General features: G+C 44.9%; 1 protein-coding gene across 4 annotated transcripts in view; it reads right to left on the minus strand.

The window, feature by feature from the left end:
- Positions 1 to 4,836: 4,836 nt before the first annotated feature.
- Positions 4,837 to 26,296, minus strand: part of KIFC2 (kinesin family member C2) — a 110,813-nt gene continuing 89,353 nt past the window's right edge. For 3 of the 4 annotated variants that reach the window (XM_033933013.1, XM_033933012.1, XM_033933014.1), the window contains 7 exons: positions 20,955 to 21,136; positions 20,380 to 20,484; positions 20,173 to 20,303; positions 19,509 to 19,632; positions 8,856 to 8,985; positions 6,121 to 6,350; positions 4,837 to 5,884 (listed from right to left, as the gene is read on the minus strand). In XM_033933013.1, the coding sequence (XP_033788904.1) occupies positions 5,759 to 5,884; positions 6,121 to 6,350; positions 8,856 to 8,985; positions 19,509 to 19,632; positions 20,173 to 20,303; positions 20,380 to 20,484; positions 20,955 to 21,136 (1,028 nt within the window). In that variant the 3' untranslated portion in view covers positions 4,837 to 5,758. Of the gene's footprint in view, positions 5,885 to 6,120; positions 6,351 to 8,855; positions 8,986 to 19,508; positions 19,633 to 20,172; positions 20,304 to 20,379; positions 20,485 to 20,954; positions 21,137 to 26,296 lie in introns of those variants that run through there. The other variant, XM_033933015.1, reaches the window with a different exon arrangement.

The raw sequence follows: 26,296 nt of genomic DNA on the forward strand, positions 1-26,296 counted from the left end.
CATAGGCAGAGCTGTAGGGTACTTTAAGGGGAACTGCTGTGAATTCACATAAAGGATGCCAGGTACACAACTCACTCCCAAAACTTACTGGACCCACCTGTCTACCACCCCAATAGACCCATCCGTCCGGCCAACTTACCATAAGTGAAGGAGGGATGTCAGGTGGTCGCGGGGTTGCAGGGTTTGGGGGTGATCGGGGGTTGGGGTGACCGATCAGGGGTTCGGCGGGTTGTTCACGGGAGGGTGCACTGGGGCAGGAGAGGTTGGGCTCCCTCCTGCCGGTATTGGTTTGGGGGTGGTGGGTAGATCGCGATTGCGGCAGGAAAGATTGGGCATCTCTCCTGCCGCGATCGTGATCCCCCGTCCCCCAAACTGCCATCTCTCTCACTGTTTTTACTCCTTTCCTGTGGGTCCAGCATGTCTTCCCTATCCCCTCATCCTAGCTTTCTCTTCCCTCTCCCCCCATAATCTGACATCTCCCTCCTTCCCTTCCTTTCTCCCCTCCTCTCCACCCCATCCCATGGTCTAGTATCTCTCTTCCTCCCTCCCCACTCTGTGGTCCAGCATCTCTCCTATGCCCTTCTCTTTCCTCCCCCATCCCCCATCTCCTTCCCTTCCATCTCTTCCTCCTTCCACCACACTCTACATGGTCTGGCATCCCCACCACCACCACCACAACCCATGCCACCTCACTTCACTTTACCTGTGGTCTGGCTTCTCTGTCTCCTTCCCTTCCTCTCTGGTCTGACATCTGTCTCCTTCCCTTCCATATTTCCCTCCCGCCACACACCCCTTCCTATAGTCTGGCATTTCTCTCCTCTCTTTTCTCCCTTCCCTCCCCGGGTCGCTCAGATGGTGATTTGGCAGCTCTTTCTCTCTTACTCCCGCAATTGGGTGCAGCATTTCTCTCTTCCTCCACTCCCTCCACCTTTGCCTCCCTTATCCTCCCTGCACACTGCAGCTTTCAATCTTTGGACCATTGCCAGTGTCAGTCACCTAAACATAGTGCCTTCGGTAGCCCCGGAAGCATTACCTCTGCTGCATCATCCCATCTATGTAGGGACAGGAAACTGAAGCAGAGGGAAAGCTTCCAGGACTACCGAAGGCACTGTGTTTAGCTGACTGACACTGCCAGTGGCCTAAAGATTGAAAGCCTGCAGGGAGAAAGGTTTCCTGCTGAGGGAAGAGAGATGAGATGAGATGCCAGATAGGCATTTGGGGGGGAGGGCAATACCCCGCTTCATCCCCCCAGACTACACTCATGCCGTTACAGCTTTGTCTGCGATTCTATATTATCTTATTTATTTAATTCGATTTATATCCCGTCCTCCCCAAGGAACCCAGAACGGGTTACATGGTAACATACATAACAATTAACATCAAGGAACTGAAGACTAAGGCCCTAGGGCACCGTGAGATGCATCTAGTTCAGCTGTTCTGGATTAGCAGACACTTGGAGCCTGAAGCATGCACAGGGAGAGAGTCGGTTGAACATCTATTAAGAATACAGTGGTCTGACAGTAACAGTCTGAATGCTTGTGTGTCCTGAGGAGTTAGGTGAAGGGGTGGGTTTTTGATTTCTAAAGCTCCAAAGTCCATTAAGGGATTTGATGTTAGGAGGTAGTTGATTCCAGTACTTTGGTAGGAAATGAGACTATGACCTGTGTCTGGCACTTTCTAGTTGAAGGCTCCAACCAGGAGGTATTTGAAGACGTATTTCTTCCTGGGAGCGGAGGGGTCTGTTTGGGACATAAGGTGGGTGTCTGGCTGTTACGTAGCCAGTAGTCATGTTGTGTAAGGACTTGAACGCAAGTCCTAAGCCTTTGAAGATGCAGCGTTTGGCTATGGGTAGCCAGTGGGCTGACGCTAGCCCTTGGGATACCAAATCGTGAATGCAAAGGTTCTTCAGTAGTCTGATTGCTGCATTTTGGAGACGCTTTATATTTTTTGACGTCAGTCTTGAATAGTGCATTGCAGTAGTCCATGCAGGAGAGGACGAAGGCATAGAGAAATTGTGTAAAGTCCACTTCTGAGAAATAGTTTCTTATTTTCCATAGTTGTCGTAGATAGCAGAATGAAGATGAGACCACTTGTGAGATATGGTCGGTAAGTGATAAGTTAGAGTTGAGAAGTACCCCTAGGCTGTGTACTTGATCTTTGGCGGTTATGGCAGATGATTCCCAGAGGAGAGAGGGGCAGTTATAGGCACAATGTTCTTTGTGGATCCAAAAGAGTTCAGTTTTTGTGGCGTTTAGTTGGAGCTTATTTGCGGACATCCAGATTTTGATTTCTGAGAGGCAGTTTTGAAGTTTTGCAATCTGGGAGTCACAGTTCTCTCCAATCTTATCACCAACCTATCACTAACTTTCTGAAGCAAAAATAACATGTGGAAAAGTGGCTTTCACTAGGTAAATCATTCCAAAGTTCCCTCCTGGAAGGGGTAGGAGGGAAGAGGAGGGCAGTCATTTATGTACAGTTATAACTCATGGTTTAGAATTAATAATAATAACAACTTTATTCTTATATACCACCAGCCCTTAGCAGTTCTAGGCGGTTTACAACAAAGATAAGCTGAACATCAGCGAATATATCCAAGTCATAAAAAATACATACATTTATACAGTCATAAAATGATGCATGATTGTGACTGATAAAAACAAAGGAAGGCTTAGGACAATGTGATGTATGAGGCATTCCTTATTTAGACTTATGGTCTAGTGCTAGTTACTAATGAGTTTCTGCCTGAGCCAATTAGTCTCTCGTGTGGTATCACCAAGGCTCATACTGATGTCCATTATTTAAAGTCAATCTTACTGTTTCTTTATTTTTCTAAACACATTTTTCTAACATTTTTTTCCACAAGAACCAGAGTTCTGTCCAGTTGATTCTTGGGGCTAATTTTACCGAACCAGTCATTCATTTTGGCTGCCTGAAAAGAGAGAGTTCTATCAAGAAATCTCTTAAAACAACAAGATTTTATGGTAGGATATGCAAATAGATGAACTCTACGTGTAGGCTTATTGGAATAGTTCAAGGAGAAATGGGAAACCAGGTAACCTGGAGACATACCAAAAATTGATTTAAAACGGATACATGCAAATTTAAATAAAACTTTGGCCTCCATCGGCTACCAATGCAGCTTTTGGTAAAAGGGACTGATGTACTCCCATTTTTCAGGCCGAAAATCAACCATACTGCAGTGTAATTTTTTTAAAGATTTTCTTATAGGTGCCCAAGTAGATTATGTTGCAGTAGTCAAGAATACTTAATAGATGACTGAACTAACAAGCGGAACGATACTTAATCGAAATATTTCTTAATGGTTCGGAGTTTCCATAGAACCTGATTCTTTATTTCTGATACCTTGTGAGTTGTGTTCTTAGCAGGCTTGGTTGTAGACTGGAGAATGTTACGCTAATAGAATTCGATTAAGCAGATATTGTACTCTATTTTCTTAAACTTTAATAAACAGAGTTATAAAAACATTACGAGAAACACGTTATCTTAAAACATATTTGAGCCAGCACTGGAAGTTAGCGCAGTTCTCTAAACAGTGGCTAGACATGGTCAAACCTAGATTTGTAATCAATCAACCTAGCTGCCATATTCTCGATAAGATAAATCCTCAATATTAGTTTAGCAGAAATATTCAGAAAATTACAAGAATCAGTTTGACAACTGAACAATAACTTTATAGTGGTCAGAAGAAAGCATGAACACACCAAGCGTAACATGTTTGAGTTTTTAGAAAGTATCCTGACCTGAGGCCCCGTCGTCATTAAGGAGTCCAGGATCATTCCCAGGACCCGTGATGGTTTTTCTGCACTAAATTGGGCTCCCTCACGGTTTGGAATATACTTTTGAATATTATTCAGATTCAGGCTAAAGGAAAGGATTTTGGTTTTGTCTGTATTGAGTTGAACAGATGGAAGACTATTTGTCAATTCTATTAAGACAAGTACGTAGCAACTATAATTAACCAGCAAGTCCTAATGGAATGGAACCAGAAAAAAATGACATGTTTACCTAAATTCAATACGATTTGACCAAGTGAGCTCATATATACTGTAGATTATACAATGGAGAAACAAGGGGTCCTTGTGGACACCATAAGGCGGTATCCAAGGAGATGAAACAACCTTAGCCTCAAACACTAAACATTACTGATATTGTTAACAGTAGTTAAATGTAGCTGGTTTTAGAAAAGGTTTGGTCAAGTTCTTGGAGGAAAAGTTCATAGTCTGCTATTGAGACAGACATAGAGGAAGCCACTGCTTACCCTGGATCGGTAGTATAGAATGTTGCTACTATTTGGGATTCTATATGGAATCTTGTAAAGAATATTACATCGGGACAAAATTGAGTGCTATGAAAACAGGGATTCCCTAGCCCAGCCCACAATTAGCAAAAACTCTTTTTACATGTAAGTGCATGTGCTCATACAGGAAGATGAGCACACGCCAGCACCATGGGCCCTTAGGTGGACCGGCTTGAGTTAGCAGTTCTAGAGAGGTTGGAGGAGGTTGACCCTTATTTAGAGATACCCTATGGCTCCAGGAAAATGAGGACAGACTGAGACATCTAGGCTTTCCTTCCTTTGAAAGCAATGGAAGTAAAACCCAGATGTCTCAATTAGAGAATGGCATGGTGACAAAATTCATCACCGTTCCCATCCCCACGGATAACCGCGGGAAACCATCTTCATGTCATTCTTTAAAGAGAGAGGGAAGAATCAGAGTATGAATGGCCACAACCACTGACCCACAAGCTTTGCTTTGAAGAATGCTGGCGTAGAAGGACTGAGGTTGAAATAGACACTAGAAAATGACATGGGATTATTTCCCGCGGTTATCTGCGGGGACGGGAACGGTGATGAATTTTGTCACCGTGTCATTCTCTAGTCTCAATCCATCCTCCTTTTTCTGGAGCCATAGGGTAACCCTACCTTTATTTCCTATGGCCAGAGCCCACTTCACACAGGAACAGGCAACAATCTGGTTTTTAATCCCACCTTCTGTCAGGAAATTAAAAGCTGGCCATGCGACTTATATAGGAGGCCTGGATCCACTCCTGACACAACTGGTTACAAGCCAGCGGCTGGCAAAAATGGCCGACTCACAGCAGGCTTCAGAGACAGGGGTGTGGAGGATGGAAACCAGAGGGATGAAGGCCGTCTTTCACAGGTGTTGGACTGTATCTATGTCACAGGGTCATGCAGGGTCGCTAGGCATCTGAGTAATTAGGAACAGCTCCACATCGTGCTGGAGGAGTTCATCACTTTGGACAGGGCATTAACTACATTAAATACCCTGTACAGAGGTGGGTAACATTATTCTGGTCTAATTTCTCTTCATATAAGTCCTTTCTCAATTATTATAGCCATGTTATAAGGATTGGCTTTGATAAGTTAAAAGGAACCTCCTCCCCACAACTTAGGTTCCTCATTATAAGAATCTCCTTTTAAGTCCATTTCCAAAATTCAATGGATCACATCTTTATATATTATAATAACCGCCTCAGTGCACCACACAGTTGTTTCCTGGTGGAAGCTTCTGCTTTGGCCTTGGTAGCTTCAGGTAAATCCTGATCAAGCATGCTAAGCATTGGAAATACATCAGTGTCCTTTTTCCTTTTCTGGAGTCTTCCTGTTCTGCTTTGGGCAGAGAGCCTGCTGTCCCCCTGAGGATCTAGGCCAATATTTCATCCTAAAATTCCACACAAATGGCAAACTGCTGGGACCTGACCTACTGGATGAGGCTCAGAGTTCCAGCTGTGTGACAGAATCAATCTTCCTGGTGGCCGGGCCCAGCTCCACCTTGCAGACCCGTTGGGCAAACTTGAGAGAACAAACAGTCTCTCCTACGTTCTTTTCCAAAGGTGAGATCTACAAAGAAAAGAGAAAGGAACACAAATCCTGTCACAGCTTTCAAGAGACCCTGAACATCTACAGCTATAAGATTGCAGTCCCTGAACTGTCCCCAGTCAACAGCCTCCCCCCTGCGTGCGCCTGTTTCTCCATCCTCCCACATTTCCTCAGCATGCATCCATGCATGCCTCAGCAGGAACTTGGCCATTCAGCTCCACCCTTTTCCCCGCATGCAATAGAGCAGTGATGCCCACCTGCACCATCATCACAGTCTTGTTGCCTTTGCCCAGAGAGTCCTGCAGCAAGTATGTGAGCTTGGAGTTGCGAAAGGGCACATGGCCCTGCTTGGCCCGCAGCGCTTGGATGACTTCCCCTAAGGCCAGCAGAGACTTGTTAATGTTCTGGGCTTCTTTCAGCCGTTCGCCTTCAGCCCCCGACTTCCAGACCCGTTCAGAACCAGCTAGGTCCACCAAGTTCAGCTTTCCTGGTATAGGAGATAGAGAGAGAGGGCTGGTTACCGAAAGGAGCTGATGAAGAGGTTAGGGCTATGCGCTTTATTCAGAGACATGCAGCTTATTCTTCAGGGACATGTGTGCACCAATGTCTGAAAGGGGTGATGACTCCTACTAAACTATCCATGCAAAGATGCCAAGAGAGGAGAGTTTCCAAACCCAGACACATGTCTTGATATGTTAGTGCTTTTGTAACTAAGTCTATATTTCAGTACAAAAAGTTACAAATAAAAGGTTGAAAAGGTGATGACGAAAGCTAGAAGGATGCTAGGTTGCATAGGGAGAGGTATGGCCAGTAGGAAAAAGGAGGTATTGATGCCTCTGTATAAGATTCTGGTGAGACCTCATTTAGAATATTGTGTCCAATTCTGTTGGCCGCACCTTCAAAAAGATAGAAAAAGGATGGAGTCGGTCCAGAGGAAGGCTACTAAAATGGTGTTTGGCCTTCGTGATAAGACGTATGGGGACTGACTTAAAAGATCTCAATCTATATACTTTGAAGGAAAGGCAGGAGAGGGGAGATATGATAGAGACGTTTAAATACCTACGTAATATAAATATGCATGAGTCGAGTCTCTTTCATTTGAAAGGAAACTCTGCAATGAGAGGACATAGGATGAAGTTAAGAGGAGATAGGCTCCGGAGTAATCTGAGGAAATACTTTTTTTACTGAAAGGGTGGTAGATGCGTGGAACAGTCTCCCGGAAGAGGTGGTGGAGACAGAGACTGTGGCTGATTTCAAGAAAGCCTGGGATAGGCACGTGAGGAAGAGATAATGGTTACTGCGGATGGGCAGACTGGATGGGCCATTTGGCCTTTATCTGCCATCATGTTTTTATGTTTCTATGTGCATTTCTAAGGCACTTTGACTTGAGCATTTATAACAGCTCTAGGCAGGGGCATAACCAAGGGTGGGCCTGGGTGGGTAGGGGCCCACCCAGTGTTGGTTCAGGCCCACCCTACCAGAAGTACACATTGTGAGAGTAGCTGGAGAGGATCCCGAAGCCCTGCCAGCTGAAGGGTCCTCTCCAAAACGCCCCATCTCCAAACAGTTTTAAACCTGGAGAAGTCAGCAGTGAGCTTCCAACACTGATGGCCCCCGAGCATTCTTTTTTTTGGTTTAATAATTTATATTCCCCAGATCCAACAATTCTTCGAGGATTACAAATTATTCAGGTAGTCAAGCATTTTTCCCTAACTGTCCCGGCAGGCTCCCACTCTATCTAATATACCTGGGGGCAATGGGAATTAAGTGACTTACCCAGGGACACAAGGAGCAGCGTGGGATTTGAACCCACAACCTCAGGGAGCTGAAGCTGTATGCACGGAGGCCTGTTGGCATCATCAGCTGAAAACACACTGCCAACTGCTCCAAGTTTGAAACAGTTTGTAAAGGGGGGGGGGGGGGCATGGAGGACTCTTGAGCTAGTGGGGCTTCAGGATCTAGCTAGGTACTTGTGACCTGGGTTGGCCAGTGTTGGAAACAGGATACCGGGCTTGATGGACCTGTGGCAACTCTTATGTTTTTATGTGAGCTGAGTATAAGACAATTCAGCCATTGTGACATCACTGATGAGGTTGGCTCTTAGGCATTGGTGGAATGAGGCATTGTGACATCACAATATCAGCTATGGAGTGTTGCTACTCTTTGGGTTTCTGCTTTGTGACCTGGGTTGGCCGTAGTTGGAACAGGATACATGGCTTGATGGGCCTTCACTCTGTCCCAGTATGGCAATTCTTAGGGTCTTAGGTTCTTATCCCTGCCAGCCAAGGTTTATATTTTTACCACTTTGGGGGCGTGGGTAAGTGAGCAGAGAGGAAATGCAAGAATTAGGCCCACTCAGGCCACCTCCAGGCTTGTCCAGAAATTGAGCTCTAGCCATGCCACTGGCCTAGGGTTGGTATAAATGATGACACCTCAGTTACAGGTGTGTATTTTACCTCTTTAGTATTCTCTAAAGAAGAGGGGGGGGCATACTTTTCTAAGCAGAATAAGTGCCTAAATTAAAATGACCTTCATACATCTCAAAGATGGCTTCTCTGCCTTTTAGGCTCACAGGAAACCCAGGTACCTTTTCAGTATGATTCATGGCATGAAAGAGCCTCTGGAGCCCACATACGAGTCAATTTTCAAACACAGCTTTCTAGGTTGGGTTTGACTATTGGATTGTGTGGCTAAACGTAGATGCGGAACTCGAGCCTTATCAAAATGATACTGTAGGACATGATTTCTGGGGGTAATTCTTGTTTTACAACTCTTAAACGGTCGCGATGTGTCATCCTAGACCCCTCGTAACAGGGACCCCAGACATAGCATGCCCATTGCAGCTCCCCCGCTCCCCGAAACACACGCCATGTGTCACGCTGACTCTTGGAAAGATGTAAGGTTTGGCCTGCATGAACTGGGCACTTAGAGGCAGCTGGAATCGCCATTGTCATGGGCGAGGGGAAGGGGAGCCTGTTTCTGAAGGGCTCACCTGAAGTTTGGGTTCCAGTCGTGAGATCTGTGCCGGTGATCGTGACGGTGAGCAGAGCGTGCGAGCGGGAGCTGCGCTCGTTCATGTTGGTGCAGTGCGTAGCTCTGTTCTTGCGCCCCAGCAGCAGAACCTATGATAAGAATCCAACACGTGTCGCCAGTCAGCTCCTCGTGAGTAGGTGATACACGGTTCGCAATTCATCTCACACGCATGCTTCTATAGGTGTTACCTCCTCACTACAGTACCTTTAGTTAGTAAAGGAATGCCACCCCCCTCCCCAAGAAGCCTCAAGTTGGTATCTGCCCTTCATTTTCTCATCACTTGCTCTGCTATTCATAAGAACATAACATAAGAACATAAGCAGTGCCTCCGCTAGGTCAGACCTGAGGTCCATCGTGCCCAGCAGTCCACTCACACAGCGGCCCAACAGGTCCAGGACCTGTGCAGTAATCCTCTATCTATACCCCTCTACCCCCTTTTCCAGCAGGAAATTGTCCAATCCTTTCTTAAACCCCAGTACCGAACTCTGCCCTCTGGAAGCGCATTCCAGGTGTCCACCACACGTTGGGTAAAGAAAAACTTCCTAGCATTCGTTTTGAATCTGTCCCCTTTCAACTTTTCCGAATGCCCTCTCGTTCTTGTAGTTTTTGAAAGTTTGAAGAATCTGTCCCTCTCTACTCTCTCTATGCCCTTCATGATCTTGTAAGTCTCTATCATATCCCCTCTAAGTCTCCTTTTCTCCAGGGAAAAGAGTCCCAGTTTCTCCAATCTTTCTCTATCTATCTCTCTCTATTTCTGTCTCTCTCCCTTTCTCTTTCTCTCTCTCTCTATTTCTCTCTGTCTCCCTTTCTCTCTCTCTTTCTGTCCCTCTCTACTCTATATACCCTTCATGATCTTGTAAGTCTCTATCATATCCCCTCTAAGTCTCCTCTTCTCCAGGGAAAAGAGACCCAGTTTCTACAATCTCTCAGCGTATGAAAGGTTTTCCATCCCCTTTATCAGAAGCGTCGCTCTCCTCTGAAGTTTCAAGTTTATTAGTTTTTATATACCGCCTATCAAGGTTATCTAAGCGGTTTTTGCAATCAGGTACTTAAGCATTTTCCCTATCTGTCCCGGCGGGCTCACAATCTATCTAACGTACCTGGGGCTATGGAGGATTAAGTGACTTGCCCAGGGTCACAAGGAGCAGCGGCGGGGTTTGAACCCACATCCCCAGGGTGCTGAGGCCGTAGCTCCATCCACTGTGCCACACACTGAACCCTCTCGAGTAACACCATATCCTTCTTAAGGTACGGTGACCAATATTGGACGCAGTACTCCAGATGCGAATGCACCATCGCCCGATACAAAGGGAGGATAACTTCTTTCGTTCTGGTAGTAATACCCTTCTTGATTACACCTAGCATTCTATTCGCTCTCTTAGCGGCTGCTGCGCACTGTGCCGTCGGCTTCATTGTCGTGTCCACCATTACCCCCAAGTCCCTTTCTTGGGTACTCTCATTTAATAACATCCCTCCCATCGTATAGCTGTACTTCGGGTTTCTGCTTCCCACATGTAGTACTTTACATTTCTCAAAGTTGAACTTCATCTGCCATCTCGTCGCCCATTCCCCTAGTTTATTCAAGTCCCTTTGCAATTCTTCACAGTCCTCTTTAGTCCGAGCTCCACTAAATAGTTTGGTGTCGTCTGCAAATTTTATTATCTCACACTTTGTCCCTGTTTCTAGATCATTTATGAATATATTAAATAGCAGCGGCCCGAGCACCAAGCCCTGCGGGACACCGCTTGTGACCCTCCTCCAGTCCGAGTAGTGGCCCTTCACTCCTACCCTCTGTTTCCTACCCGCCAACCAGTTTCTGATCCATCTATGTACGTCTCCTTCCACCCCATGGTTCTTCAGTTTCCGAAGTAGGCGTTCATGGGGTACCTTGTCAAAGGCTTTTTGGAAATCTAGATATATGATGTCTATGGGGTCTCCTCTGTCCATCCATTTGTTGATTCCTTCGAAGAAATGCAATAAGTTTGTTAGGCACGATCTCCCCTTGCAAAAACCATGTTGGCTGGTTATCAGAAGTTCGTTTCTTTCAAGATGTTCATCGATGTTTTCTTTTATCAGTGCTTCCGCCATTTTCCCCGGAACAGAGGTCAGACTCACCGGTCTGTAGTTTCCTGGGTCACCTCTTGATCCCTTTTTAAAGATGGGCGTAACATTGGCTATCTTCCAGTCCTCCGGGATCACAACTGTTTTCAGGGATAGATTGTAAATTTGCTGCAGTAGTTCCACTATTTCCTCCTTTATGAAATAACATAGAAATAGACGGCAGATAAGGGCCAGGGCCCATTAAGTCTGCCCACTCCAGTGATCCTCGCTATCTATCTTTGCGGATAGATCCCACATGTCTATCCCATCCGGCCTTAAAATCCGCCACACTGGTGGCCTCAATAACCCGAAGTGGAAGACTATTCCAGCGATCAACCACCCTTTCAGTGAAGAAGAACTTCCTAGTGTCACTGTGCAGTTTCCCGCCCCTGATTTTCCACGAATGCCCCCTTGTTGCTGCGGGACCCTTGAAGAAGAAGATGTCTTCTTCCACCTTGATGTGGCCCGTGAGATATTTGAATGTCTCGATCATATCTCCCCTCTCTCGACGCTCCTCGAGTGAGTAGAGCTGCAAATTCCCCAACCGCTCCTCGTACGGGAGCTCCCTGAGTCCCGAGACCATCCTGGTGGCCATCCTCTGGACCGACTCCAGTCTCAGCACATCCTTGCGGTAATGCGGCCTCCAGAATTGCACACAGTACTCCAGGTGCGGTCTCACCATGGATCTATACAGTGGCATAATGACTTCAGGTTTACGGCTGATGAAACTCCTGCGTATGCAACCTATGATTTGCCTTGCTTTGGATGAAGCTTGCTCCACTTGGTTTGCCGACTTCATGTCTTCCCTGACAATCACTCCCAAGTCTCTTTCTGCTACAGTTCTTGTCAGGATCTCGCCATTTAGGGTGTAGATCTTGCATGGATTCTGGCTTCCCAGGTGCATGACTTTGCATTTTTTGGCGTTGAAACTGAGTTGCCAGGACCTAGACCAGTGCTCCAGCAGAAGTAAGTCATGCACCATATCGTCTGTCATTGCTTTTTTGTCTGTTGTGCTTTTGCTCACTACATTGCACAGTTTGGCATCATCGGCAAACAATGTTATTTTACCTCGAAGCCCTTCTGTCAGGTCTCTTATATAGATGTTGAACAAGATCGGGCCCAGGACGGAGCCCTGTGGCACTCCACTTATCACCTCCGACATCTCGGAGGGAGTGCCATTCACCATCACCCTCTGAAGCCTACCTCCAAGCCAGTTCCCAACCCATTTGGTTAAAGTGTCGCCCAAACCTAAAGAACTCATCTTGTTCAGCAACCTGCGGTGTGGCACGCTATCAAATGCTTTGCTGAAATCCAGGTAGACGATGTCCAGGGACTCACCAACATCCAGCTTCCTCGTCACCCAGTCAAAGAAGCCGATCAGGTTGGATTGGCACGATCTCCCCTTAGTAAATCCATGTTGGCGGGGATCCCGCAGATTCTCCTCGTCCATGATCCTATCCATTTGGTGTTTGATTAGGGTTTGCTCACTATTGAAGTGAGATTCACTGGTCTGTAGTTTGCCATCTCCACCCTGGAGCCTTTCTTGTGTAGTGGAATGACGTTAGCCGTCTTCCAGTCCATCGGGACGTTACCTGTACTAAGGGAGAGATTAAAGAGCGCGGATAGTGGTTCCGCCAAGACATCTCCCAACTCCCTGAGTACCCTAGGGTGTAGGTTGTCAGGCCCCATTGCCTTGTTGACCTTGATTTTTGACAGCTCGCAGTAGACGCTGCTGGGTGTAAATTTGAAATTACTAAACGGGTCTACTGATTTAATCCTTGTATGTGGTTGAGGGCCGATTCCCGGCACCTCGCGGGTGAAGACTGAACAGAAGTATTCATTTAACAGTTGGGCCTTTTCCGAGTCCGTCTCCACATGGTCTCCGTCTGGTTTTCTGAGTCGTACTATCCCACCCGAGTTCTTTTTCCTGTCACTAATATACCTGAAGAAGGATTTATCTCCCTTCTGGATATTCTTTGCTAGAGACTCCTCCATGCGGAATTTGGCCTCTCTAACTGCCGCTTTGACGGCTCTTGATTTGGTCAGATAATCTACTCTGGAGTCCTGTGTCCCTGATTGTTTGTAAGAGATGAATGCTTTTTTCTTCTCTTTGATGAGGTCTGAGATCTCCATAGAGAACCACTGTGGCTTGTTGTTCCTACTCCGTTTGCTTACTGATTTAACATAGCGGTTTGTTACTTCCTGTATGGTGGTTTTCAAAGTTGACCACATTTCTTCCACGCTGTCGGTATCTGCTTGGGTTTGTAGGTCCAAAATTGCCTGATCCCTTGTTGGCTCAAATACCAGTTGCCTGAGTCCTGCTCCATTCAAAGAGTTTAATAGCTTCCTGCTGCTGCTGGAAGCAGAGGAAAGCGTGACCCAATCCACATCGGGCATGTTGAAGTCACCTACCAATACTGTGTCCCCCCGCAAGGTGATATTCTCTATATCTCCGATTAATTCCAAATCTAGGTCTTCTTGATGTTTTGGGGGTCTGTATACCACGCCAAGATATAGGCATTTGTCCTTCCCTCTGGCCAAATTTACCCAAAGGGATTCCCCAGTGTACTGTACATCTGTGATTCTGGTGACCTTAATGTCATCTTTAGTATATAAAGTTCCTTTAGTATATAAAGTCATCTTTAGTTCCTTCAGAACCCTTGGATGGATTCCATCCGGACCCCGGGATTTGTAAGTTTTTAATTTTTCTATCTGCCTGCGTATGTCTTCAAGGCTCACTTCCATGGATGTTAATATTTCTGCTTGATCTCCATTGAAGATTTGCTCAGGTTCCGGTACATAAGAATTGTCGTACTGGGATAGACCGAAGGTCCATCGAGCCCTGTATCCTGTTTCCAACAGTGGCCAACCCAGGTTCCAAGTACCTGGCAGAAACCCAAGGAGTAGCAACATTCCAGAGCTATGATTGTGACATCATAATGTCTCATTCCACTAATGCCTAAGAGCCAACCTCAGCAGTAATGTCACAATGGCTCAACTGTCCTATACTTGGCTCACATAAGAGCTGCCATACTGGGACAGACCGAAGGTACATCAAGCCCAGTCTCCTGTTTCCAACAGCGGCCAACCCAGGTCCCAAGTACCTGGCAGAAACCCAAAGAATAGCAACATTCCAGAGCTGAGATTGTGACATCATAATGCCTAATTCCACCAATGCCTAAGAGCCAACCTCATCAGTGATGTCACAATGTCTCCATTGTCCTATACTTGGCTCATATAAGAATTGCCATACTGGGACAAACCAAAGGTCCTTCAATCCTGGTATCCTGTTTCCAAAAGCCTACCTAGATCTCAAGTAGTACAACAGATTTTATGCTGCTTATCCTAGGAATAAGTAGTGGATTTCTCCAAGACATCTCAATAATGGCCTATGGACGTCTCTTTTAGGAAATTATCTAAACCTGAAAAAGCAACTCTGAGACTCAAACTCCTGAAGTCTGGATGTAGTTTTAATAAATCCCATCTGCTCTTAACAATCTGCATTACTGCACTTGAATTGCTTTTCCACTGTTGATTGAGAATAGTCTCAGTTTCTCGGTACACTCAGCTCTGCTGGTGTCCCTCGTGGCTCTGTCCTAGACCACCACTCTCTTCCTCTGTCTGCAGCAGAATGCTGAATGCCTCAGTCTCTTCCTTTGGGTGTTCTTATCATGTATCTCCTATTGACATACTCAGTTAGGGCACTGGTCTTTGACCTAAGGGCCGCCGCATGAGCGGACTGCTGGCCACGATGGACCACTGGTCTGACCCAGCAGTGGCAATTCTTATGTTCATCTCTGTCCTTTTCCCTGCTTCCCAGTCTCTCTCTGGATCTACAAGGATAACCTGACACTCGAGAGCCTTCACATCCGAGGATCCATTTCCCCCGCTGCTCCCCAAGTGTTTTATCCTTCTCATAGCCTTTTCTTCATTGACACATCCTTCTGGTTTGGCCAGAAGTCTCAATTCATTAATAAATTACTTATCCCTCACAATACGTCGCGTTCCCTACGGTCCACTAATCAAAAACTTATAGCTGTCCCCTCCTTGAAAGTTATTGGAACTCGTCGACATGATATGTTCTCAGTAATGGCTCCTCAACTATGGAATACCTTGCCTCAACATATGAGAGAGGAAAATGATTTGAGTCGTTTTAAAAGTAACTTAAAGAGTTTTCTTTTTAAAGATGCTTTTAATCTTTAATTATGTTCAAAGTTTATTTTAGCTTTTCCTCAGTTTTTATTCTCCCCTCCCTAATGTTCTTTCCATTCATGTTCTCTTCTATATTCTAAAAGATTGAATTGTAGTTCTGCCCTTTCTTACCTTATGTATCTATTAGTCTGTAAGTCCGTCAGTCTAACCTATTATTTTAAAAATTAAATGGTATATTTAATCGCATGCATATACTTTTTATTAAGGTTGTATTTCGCTTAGTAAATTAAATAAGCGATTCATCAAACCAAAATAAAACTTGAAACTTGTTTGCCCCCTCCCCCAATTCTCTTCAAATACTCACTGTTATGCCCCGTCAGCCCTGCACTAGTTTTAGTCTCATTTATAGAACCTTAATGCTCCCGTCATTTCCTGTTATGGTGTGCAAACTAGGCATTGTGGGTGATGTGGTCTCATACCCACTGCAGACACCCCCTGCTTACCTGTATAAGCTCTGTTTCTAGACCTCCTTCCTTTCTCTCAGTTAAACCTGAATCCTTTGTCTTACTTCTGTGCCTCTTGCTCACCTTTACTTCCTGTGTCCTGATGGGTCAGTTAAGGTGTGACCTTTCCTTGCCACCTCTGGCTAAGCTCGGTTCCTATTGGTCTCACCTGCACTCTCCCTATGCCATGTGGGTACTCTTTCCAAACCCTTTCTTCAGCGCTCTCTCTCCTGCCTCTATCTGAAGGACATGGCTAATCTCCCTGAATAGGGGACTGCCATTTTTCACCTTGAGCTATCCATCACACGCTTGTATGATTCTTCGTCTAGTCCCTAGAATCGTCTCATTTTACCAGATTATTCTTCAAAGTCCGCTGCAAACTTCTGCCTTTCCAATTTCCTACTTTACCTACTGCTGCAACCTACTGAAACAACAAAGCCTGTGCCCAGGGACAACAACCCCCTGAGAAAATCTACTAAATGTGAGGAACATCTACTTATTACACGATAAAACATATTTCATAAAATTTATAAGCACTTTCTGTGTGTGCTTTGAGACCAAGGTTTAGCTATCTGTTAATGTAGTCATGTTTGCCAAGAGAGTTTCTAACTGAGGCAATTGCTACAGAGAACATGACACTCACATTTCCCAACTCCTCAACCTCTACAAAATCTGCTCCTCCCTTATCTTTGAGGTGCATCTTCTTCATGCCTCTTCTTCTCTAGTTGGGTCTTATTTACTACAGTCGCAATACTGAGCCATTGTCGTCTTCTTAAGTTAAGCATCGACGCCAGCACTTAATGCTTATATTCTGTGTTGTTGTTTGTATACATGGTGGAGTTAAAAATACCTTCTAAGCGGTGTCTGCATCAGCTCTATCCTCTCAATTTAGGCCGGCTAGTCAGCAATCTTAAATGGACAACTAAATGGATAATTTCTGGCACCTCCTCCACCCCTCTCCTTTGGCTGCTGAGTCAGTTAAACTGCCCATTATTACCCATATAATTTTTTCAAAATATACATACAAGCAAATGATGCAAATTTTTTTCTCCGTAGGTGTGGATTGAGGGCCTTGGTCTATCGGGATAATCTGTTGGCTGCTCACCACTTCACCTACATCCGTATAGCAGAGACTCATCTTCAACTAGTGCACCACTCTCACTCCGCCCCACTTCTCTGCTCGCTCTGTCGACTTCCTTTTAAGTATGCAGCTGTATCTGAGCTTCTTGTTTTCACTCTCAGATGTGTCTGTGGTATGGCTCTTCTCTCCATCTCTCTGCTCTGCTTCTCACTGAACAAGTGACCCCTCCAATCCCCTTTCTCTTTCTGCTTGCACCATGTCACTGGAATATATATCCTCCAGTCCTTTTTGGTTGCTACAATGACCATTGCACTCACCCTCTGACTGTTAACTTGCCTATCAGACCAAATAACCCCTCTTTTGAGAGTCTTTGCTGCCCTTTGCAGTACATTCAGAGGAATGGCTCGGCATTGCTTTGTATGCACACGTCAGTTCTATTGTATTGTCTAATGATGGATACACCCCACCTCCCCACCTTTTTTTCTACCGCAGCCCAGAGAGCTAAATGCTCCAACATTGCTCCAACACTCATAGAATTCCTAAGAGCGTCATAGAAACATAGAAAGGTGACGGCAGAAAAGGGCTATAGCCCACCAAGTCTGCCCACTCTACTGACCCGCCCTATCAAGTCTGAGTGTCTTACTAGGCCTCTGTAGGGATCCCACGTAGATGTCCCATTTATTCTTAAAGTCAAGCACGCTGTTGGCCTTGGCCACCTGCTCCGGAAGCTTATTCCAGTGCCCTACCACTCTTTCCGTGAAGAAATACTTCCTAATGTCACCCCTAAATTTCCCTCCTCTGAGTTTGAGCGGATGCCCTCTTGTGGCCGAGGGTCCCCTGAGTAGAAAGATGTCATCTTCTACCTCGACACGACCTGTGATGTATTTAAACGTTTCAATCATGTCTCCCCTCTCCCTGCGTTCCTCCAGAGTGTAGAGCTGCAGTTTGTTCAGTCTCTCCTCATACGAGAGACCCTTGAGCCCCGAAATATTCCTAGTGGCCATCCGCTGAACCGACTCGACTCTAAGCACATCTTTGCGGTAATGTGGCCTCCAGAACTGCACACAGTACTCCAGGTGAGGTCTTACCATGGTTCTGTACAGTGGCAATATGACCTCAGGTTTCCTGCTTACGAAACTTCTATTGATACATCCCATCATTTGTCGGAGCATTTAGCACTATGGGCCGCAGTAGAAACCTCTACCGTGGCTTAGTAAAAGATGGGGATAATTTGTTATCCCTATTTACTTTCTGGATGTATGCAAATTCATTTCATTTACAATAAATACATATATTTGGTGCATTATTCCAATCTTTCTAGTTAGAGGGGATTAGACTGGTGTCACTGACATAATTTTAGCTCTGGTATGCATACATGAAAACGGACAAAACTTAGGCATGTTAGTCGATGGACATGTTAGCGTTTAGTGTGCTAATCGGTTAGCGCACCTTAGTAAAAGAGGGGGTTAATTCTGAAAACACTAAATTGCAGCCTATTTTGAGCATATGCTGCATTAACAGACGTGACGAAGCAGATGATATAATGGTTCGTGATTGTCCATTATTCAAAGGATTGAGGTCAAAGTATAGGTAACGAGGAACGAGGGGCTGGGGGACCTGAGAAAGATCGTCTCATAGAAGCTTGAAGGTCTTGTTTTGTACCATTGTTGTTTGAAAATCAATAAAGTTTAAAAAAAAAAAAAAAAGGCTTGAAAGTCTTGTTTTGTACAGTTGTTTGAAAATCAATAAAGTTAAAAAAAAAAAAAAAAAAGGGCTTGAAGGCTTTTTTTTTTTTTTTTTTACAAAGGTCTTTCAGAGACCTGGACAACTTTTAGTTTAGATATAGTTTCACTCTTTAGGTTTTAAGTAATAGGATTGAAGCTGTGTATTATTTAAGGCTCTTGTTTTTTTGTAAAGGCCATTCAAGATCTGGCAATTTCTAGTTTAAACATAGGCCCTCTTTCACTAAGGTGCGCTAACCGATAACTCGTGCATGTCAGTCTGATCGGTCAGCGCACCTTGGTAAAAGAGGGAGATAGTCTGATATTAGATGTTTTAAGCAACAGGATTGAGGCTGTGTGTTAATAATATGGTATTATGTGTTGTTGCCCGCTTAGATCCCGAATATGCAGGATATAAATGCAACCTGTCTGAATGAGTAGACCAGGCTCCGATCCAGGCTCAAAGCCCTCTTTTTCAAAACTGCGTTGGGGGTCTTAATCACTTCCTCCTTCTAATTCACTCTTTTTGTTTCCCATTCCCTCTCTACCGCTTCATCCCTTGGTTATCCCCCTTCATGAACAGCATACATTGATCCACCCTGTGTCCTGTGTGTTTGTCATAATTGGATCGTAAGCTCTTTTGAGCAGGGACCGTCTTTTGCGTGTTTAATGTACATTACTGCGTGCATCTGGTAGCGTTATAGAAATAATAGTCAAAGTAGTACCCCAGGCATAACCTATGGTCACAGGGAGAGATATTTGGCCTCCACTGTTGCCCTACTATAATGAAACAAGATTCAACAGGATCCATCTCTCCTTGGTGTACTGTAGACCTCATACTTGGATCAGAGCAGTTTCGTCTGTTTGTAGGTGGCTCAGTTACGGTTCTGCTTGATTCCTCTCTTGTCTTTGTTGCCTGTTAGAATAACCCACCCTAGGCACCATTGTAAAGTTGGAATAACTAATCGACCAGCTATCTAAATAAAGCTATCCACACGTCACGCCTGGATTTAATCTGCAGATCACTGGACCACTTGACCCTTGACCCTCAGTACCTTCTTTAGGCGCCGGAAGCTGCTGACCTCCACACTGGTTAGTCCAGGCACATGCAGCTGGCCACTCCCATCGGGGTGCAGCTTAATGTCCAGTTTCTCTTGTGAATCTTTTCCCAGGAGATCCCTGCAAGGAGCGAAAGAAGGCAAGCCACCATCATCCTCTGCTGCTCCACCGAGGGGTATCTGAGAAACAGGAGCTGGGGGAAACTCTACAGCTTAGAGAAAACTATGGCCTCAACCAAGATACTGAGGGATGATCCTAAGGCCCTGATTGGCTTGAGCAATCAGGGCTTTAGTCCTCCCTCCATATCCTGGATACACAGGGAGGTGCCTACGGCCTGATTGACTCAGACGTCTATGGCCCCACCCCTTGGAAGAGGTCTTAGGCATCTGAACCAATCAGGGCCTTTGGCTCCTCCCTGTGCATCACATGATGCACCGGGAAGGCATTTAGACAGGTGGACCCGAAGCAGGATCCTGAGAGCAGGTTTCCTGCTTCCAACGTTTTAAAAAGGACTGAAAGTGGATGGACATTTTCTCTGTTTATACAATCCTGCAACTTTGGCTCACATCAGGAAGTCTTCACTCACACAGCCAGTCCATTTTCTCTTGCCCTTCTATGGGCCTCTTCTTAAAGAGCGCCTCCTCCTTGCTTCCCACGTACCTGATGACTTCATTATAAATTTCCACCATGCTGAGGGTTACGCTGTACTTCCATAGGTCTTCCCTGACCTCCATTTCCTTGAAGAGAGCCCGCAGAGCTTGCTGGTTAATCCCAGGAGACTCAGGAGAGCCCTACAAAGACAGACTCTCTTAGCTTTTCTTTATCACAGGGTCATGCAAGCAGGATACGTCTGAGTCCTCTGCTTACCTCCATGGTGTATGTCTTCCCGGAGCCAGTCTGTCCATATGCAAAGATACAGACATTGTAGCCATTGATACAAGACATTACCAAGGGTTCAATCTCCTGAAACACCTATGGATGGATAAAGAGAGGGAACATAATTATTCACTTCATATTCTTACCCGTCTTGCCAAGAGATTTCCAAAATAGGTCTCAACTAAAAACTTAATACAATACCAGGAAACTAAGGAAGAGGGAATGGTGATGAAGAAGGGATTTCAAAAGAACATCAGAAGATAAAGTCTCTGTGCTTATTGAAGACTATACACCTCACTCCCCATCCTTACCCCCAGCTAAGGATCCTCTGTGCTTATCCCTAATGTGTGTTCCTGCTTGGGGTTAGTTTGGGAGAAAGAAATTTATTCCTGAAACCATTATCAAAGGAAAAGTCCTCATGTCTGTGTTTTTTTTCTTTTATCATCTCAGCAAAGCCTTGCGCCTTGCCATGTTTCATCGTCTGCTTCTTCATTAACACCCACAGGTGTCGTCGGGACGTCACGAATAAGCTCAGATATGAAGGAGACGGTTCTGCCACTGCTCACCTCTTCTTGTGTCGCCAGAGGGAGAAAGACCTTGTCGAGCTCAAAGCTCCTCTCCTTCCCTTTGTAGGACACCAGCAGCCTGGTGTCATCGTGCAGGTCTGTGGTCACGGCCGTGGCGGTGGCCCCTTCCTCCCGCTCCTGCTCAGTGATGGGCTTCACTCGGCACAGCACCCGGATATTGCCTGATTGACAACAGAGGCAGCCAATCACAAACCAGGACAAAATTTTGGCATCAAATCTTGAATATACCCTATGGAGGTGGGGGGCAATTCTATAACTGGGTACCACAGTTTAGGGGCTACTTTATGTGGCCTGTGAGCCTGTTCTAGAGAGGTACTCACAGGCAGTGGCATAGCGAGGATGAGTGGAGTCTAGGGCACTGGCGCCCCTCCCCGGCCGTGTGCATGCCCCCTTCCCTTCCCCCATACCTCTTCAATTTTCCCAGCGCCAGCAGCATCACGAACTTGCTGCCCGCATCGTGTCGGCTGTCCCGACATCACTTCTTAGGCGCGACACTGATGAGGGCAGCAAGTTCGTGATGCTGCTGGCACCAGGAAAATTGAAGAGGTACGGGGGAAGGGAAGGAGGCGCATGCGTGCGGCAGTGGGGATCAGGAAGGAGCGGGATTGCGAAGAGGAGGATGGGTGCCCGGGGCAGACCGCCCCCCTTTACTAATCCACAAGATGGTGCCGGGGCAGACGCCCCCCACCCCTCCCCTTACTAATTCACAAGATGGTGCCCAGGGCAGACCGTCCCTTCCCTTACTAATGGTGCTCGGGGCAGACCGCCCCTCCCTTTACTAATCCACAAGATGGTGCCCGGGGCAGACCGTCCCGCCTCTGCCCCGCCCCTTACTAATCAAGTTTCAAGTTTCAAGTTAATAATTGTTTTGATTAATCGCTTTGTTGAATTTCAAAGCGATGAACAAATTAAAATTACAATTTCTGGGGAATAATACAAACAGAACAATACATATTAACTTACAATATTAATTAAAAAAAAAAAAAATTACGAAAACAAACTTAAAAACACAAGGAAAGAAGGGAGATGAAATACAAATCATTATAGGAAAGTAGAACAAAAAAGGGAGAATACAAAATGAATAACAAAAAAACAGTGTAATATAATACAATAAAATATTCTAGACTGCAGTAAGTTTCATCAATTATCAAAAGCCAGGTGTAAATGCCATTAGAGAAAGCTAGGATAAGTCGTCATCTACATTAGGTGCTAAAATTACACCAGATCTATGGCCGACTTCAGTGTTAAAACCTAGATGCGACCGCTGTACACCCGCCAGAGGGAGGCACAGCATGGAGGGAGAGAGACAACAAAGGTAGGGGGAATGGTTTTATTTTCAAGTTTAAACTGTGTCAGTTCTGAGCATTTTAATCTGCTGTCTATCTTTTGCACTGCTGAGGAAGAAACACATTTGTTTCTTTTTCTCTGCGTGCAGAGTCTTGAATCTTAGGATTTCTTTCTTATATATTAGTACTTTTAGTTTTTGATCCCATATTTGCATAGGGGTTATCTGTGTTCTGGTAGGAATGAATGTTGAGAACCATACAGTGTGTTTTGTGGAGTTTAATTTTGTGGTTAAGCATTATGTGTTAATAAGATTATATTGTGTGTGTATATATGAAAAATGAATGGGAAAAATGGTGTTATAATTAGTATTATTATGGGGGCGGGGTCTGGGGCAGAGATTGGGCGGAGTCTGGGGCAGAGATTGGGCGGGGTCTGGGGCAGAGATTGGGCAGGGTCTTGGGCAGAGATTGGGCGGGGTCTGGGGCAGAGATTGGGCGGGGTCTGGGGTGGAGATTGGGCGGGATCTAGGGCAGAGATTAGGCGGAGTCTGGGGCAGAGATTGGGCGGGGTCTGGCCCGCGACTTAACCTGTGTTTTGGATTTCGGTCCCTTAATGTGATTGAGTTTGACACCCCTGTGCTAGAGGGTAAGAAGCTGATATGCACGAACAGGGGTGATAGAGTCTGAGGACCTCAAGGCCGTGAAGCTATCTGAGAAAGCAAACGGTGTTAATGCCCTTGTACAAGTTTTCATTGAACACGTTCTGTGTGAGATGGTTTGAAATATTGGGACAATCATCACCTTTAAATAAGAAATCATTTGACTGACAACTAAAGAGAAGGCCCCTGAGGCAGGCCATGAGCCGAAACACTGGCAGTGTCGGGTCTTTTCCAATAAAGAATTATTTGCCACAGTTCTGTTGGCGTGCACACTTCTTTGTGGATGTTATTGGTATTATGCTGACATATTATATCTCTTATTTGAATGTTTTAATGCTGCTTATTAGGTGTTTCATTGGTATTATGTTGATGTCATATTAAACTTATTATGAGAGGGAATTATAATGACAAAACAAGGGTGATACTGAAAATACTGCTTTGATTAGTCACCCATCAGCAATCTATCAATCTTTGTATATATAAAAAATGAACACACAAAATATGATACGTGCTTGATAGTGAACGCTCAGACCCACAACTGTGAAATATCACAGAGAAGCTGTGTAAAGAGACCTTCATTGCTTGTTCACAGTCTCACCCACCATTACTATATAACATAAGTTCTAACGACATCCACAGCTCCTAAAAAAGGAACAAAAACTACTTATCTTAGTAAGGTGGTACTGTAGTCTTTACAGCTACTCCGGGTACATTCTTAATCACCACTGCTGCACAAAATGCTGATGGGTGACTAATCAAAGACGTCATATTATATCCATTCAGTCCGTCTCATTTACGGTCTCAAGAAATCGGATCATGTAAGCTCGTTACAAAACATTACAGTGGCTGTCATTTTTAAGTTTGTTTGCCTGTGCTTCAAACTATGACAGGTTCATCCCCAATCTCAACATTTCGAATTTCCAGGCACAACCCATACATGTACTGTCCACTTGTTCGCTTTCCCATCCTTGAAGGGCCAAATCTACAAGAGATTCCTTGATAGAACATGATCATTCCAAGCAGGCAAATCTAATCTTCAGTTTATATACTGGGCCATCTCCTGAACGAGCTCGATTCGGTTTACAGTTGATTAAATTAGAATAACAAGTCTATGAAGGAGAGGCCTAGGAGTAGAACAATTATGGTCCAAAGACAAACACAGAAATTAAAATGTAAAATTCGTTTAAAAATTAATTAAAAGACTAAAAAGATTAGGATAAGTTGTTACTACAGCTTTTCAGCAGGTAGACCTTCCAAGGTATAGTGTGAACAACCCAGTTTTTAGGGTTTTCCAGAATTGTACGAACTGTCCAATCAGTCTGCTAGAGTCAGGAAGCCCATTCCATATTTCAACCATTTTGAATGCCATAGATTTGCTAAGCATTACATTACATTACATTACATTACATTACATTAATGACTTCTATTCCGCCTGTACCTTGCAGTTCTAAGCGGATTACAACAAAAAGATAACTGGACATTTCCAGGAATAGGAATACAATTAACGGCTTTGGGCCTAATACATCTTAACGATAGCTGGACGTTTTTAGGAAGAGGAATACAGTTAAAGGCATTAGGTCTAAATCACATTTTGAAGGGAGGATCCTAAGAAGGGGAGAGAGGGGAGAAGAGTGGGGTTAGGAAATTAGGTTAAATTTCTTGAATAGTATGGTTTTGATTTCTTTTCGAAAAGCTTTGAGGTCAGTTGAAGCTGTCAGTAGGTTGGTGATGGAGGGGTCCAATTTAGCTGCATGTGTTGCTAGTAGGTTGTCGTACATCTTTTTGCGCTTAGTTCCTTTATAAGGGGGGTAGGAGAAAGGGGACTGGGTTCTCCTTTGTCTGGAATAGAGGTTCCTATTTAGGCGGTTGTTTAAGTGAGAGGGTGCCGTTCCGTTTAATGTTTTGAATAATATGCAATATAGCTTAAATTGGATGCGGGCTTGTATTGGAAGCCAGTGTGAATCTAGGAAGGCGTTGGTGATGTGGTCAAATTTTCGAAGGGAATAGATCAGTCTGAGGGCAGTGTTCTGGACAGTCTGTAGTTGTTTTATTAGGTAGGTGGGACAAGGAAGGTAGAGGATATTGCAATAGTCCAGTAGACTTAGGACTAGGGATTGAACTATGAGTCTGTATTGTTCTTTGCCGAAGAATTTTCTAATTTTGCGAAGGTTGCGCATGGTAAAGAATGCTTTTTGTGTGATTTTGTTGATTTGCACCTGAAGAGTGCAGCATCTATCTACTGTTACTCCAAGGAGTTTGAGAGTGGTCTGTATAGGATATTTGGTGGTTTTTATTTCTAGTTCAGTTATCGAAGGGGTTTTGTCTTTTTCAAGCAGTAGAAATTTAGTTTTGTCTGGATTGAGCTTCAGTTTGTGTTCTGTCATCCAGTTTTCCACTATTTCTAGGGTTTTTACCAGGTTATCTGTTGTAGTGGGGTCTTGTGAGTCAAAGGGAAGGAGTATGGTTATATCGTCTGCATAGCTGAATGAGGTTACTTCGAGTTTATCTAATAGGGTACCAAGGGAGGCAATGAAGACATTGAAGAGCATGGGTGAGAGTGGTGAACCTTGAGGTACTCCGCAGGGATTGGTCCAGGTTTCCGATATTAGATCTTTTGTTTTTACTCTGTATGTTCTTGTTTTGAGGAATCCTTGGAACCAGTTGTATACTCCGCCTGAGATCCCTATTGCTTCTAATATCTGAAGAAGTATACTGTGGTCAACCAGGTCAAATGCGGCTGAGAGGTCTAGTTGAATTATCAGCATCCTTCTTCCTTTGCTAAGGTGTTGTCGGGCTGTATCTAGAAGGGAGACTAGCAGTGTCTCAGTGCTGTGGTTGGATCTGAACCCTGATTGAGTTGGGTGGAGTAGGTTGTGGTCTTCAAGGTAGTTGGTGAGGTATTGGGCAACCAGACCTTCTATTAGTTTAACATATAGTGGAATAGAGGCTATGGGTCGGTAGTTGGAAGGGGTGTCTATTGGTCCTTTGTGGTCTTTCAGTATTGGAGTGATTATGATTTCTCCTAGGTCTTGTGGGAATTGGCCTTCCGTGAGTGTTGTTTGGATCCATTTCAATAGGCAAGCTCTAAATTTGGGGGAGGCATTTGTTAGTAAATATGAGGGGCAATTATTCAGGTCGCATGACGCTCGACTATATTTATTGTAGAGTTGGTTAAAGTCCCACCATTGCACCTTTTTAAAGTTGGACCAGTGTCTGTCGGCTGCAGTGGCTTCATCAGTTGTGGGGTTTATTATGATCTCTTCTAGGAGGGTCGGTGAATTGGAGAAGGAGGCTCTGATGGTAGCGATCTTGTTCTTGAAGTGGTCTGCTAGTTGGGTGGCCTTTGGAGGTTGGGTTCCTTGAGTGGCTAGGAATG

Source organism: Geotrypetes seraphini, chromosome 2 (assembly GCF_902459505.1).
Source record: "Geotrypetes seraphini chromosome 2, aGeoSer1.1, whole genome shotgun sequence".
Taxonomy (NCBI): Eukaryota; Metazoa; Chordata; class Amphibia; order Gymnophiona; family Dermophiidae; genus Geotrypetes; species Geotrypetes seraphini.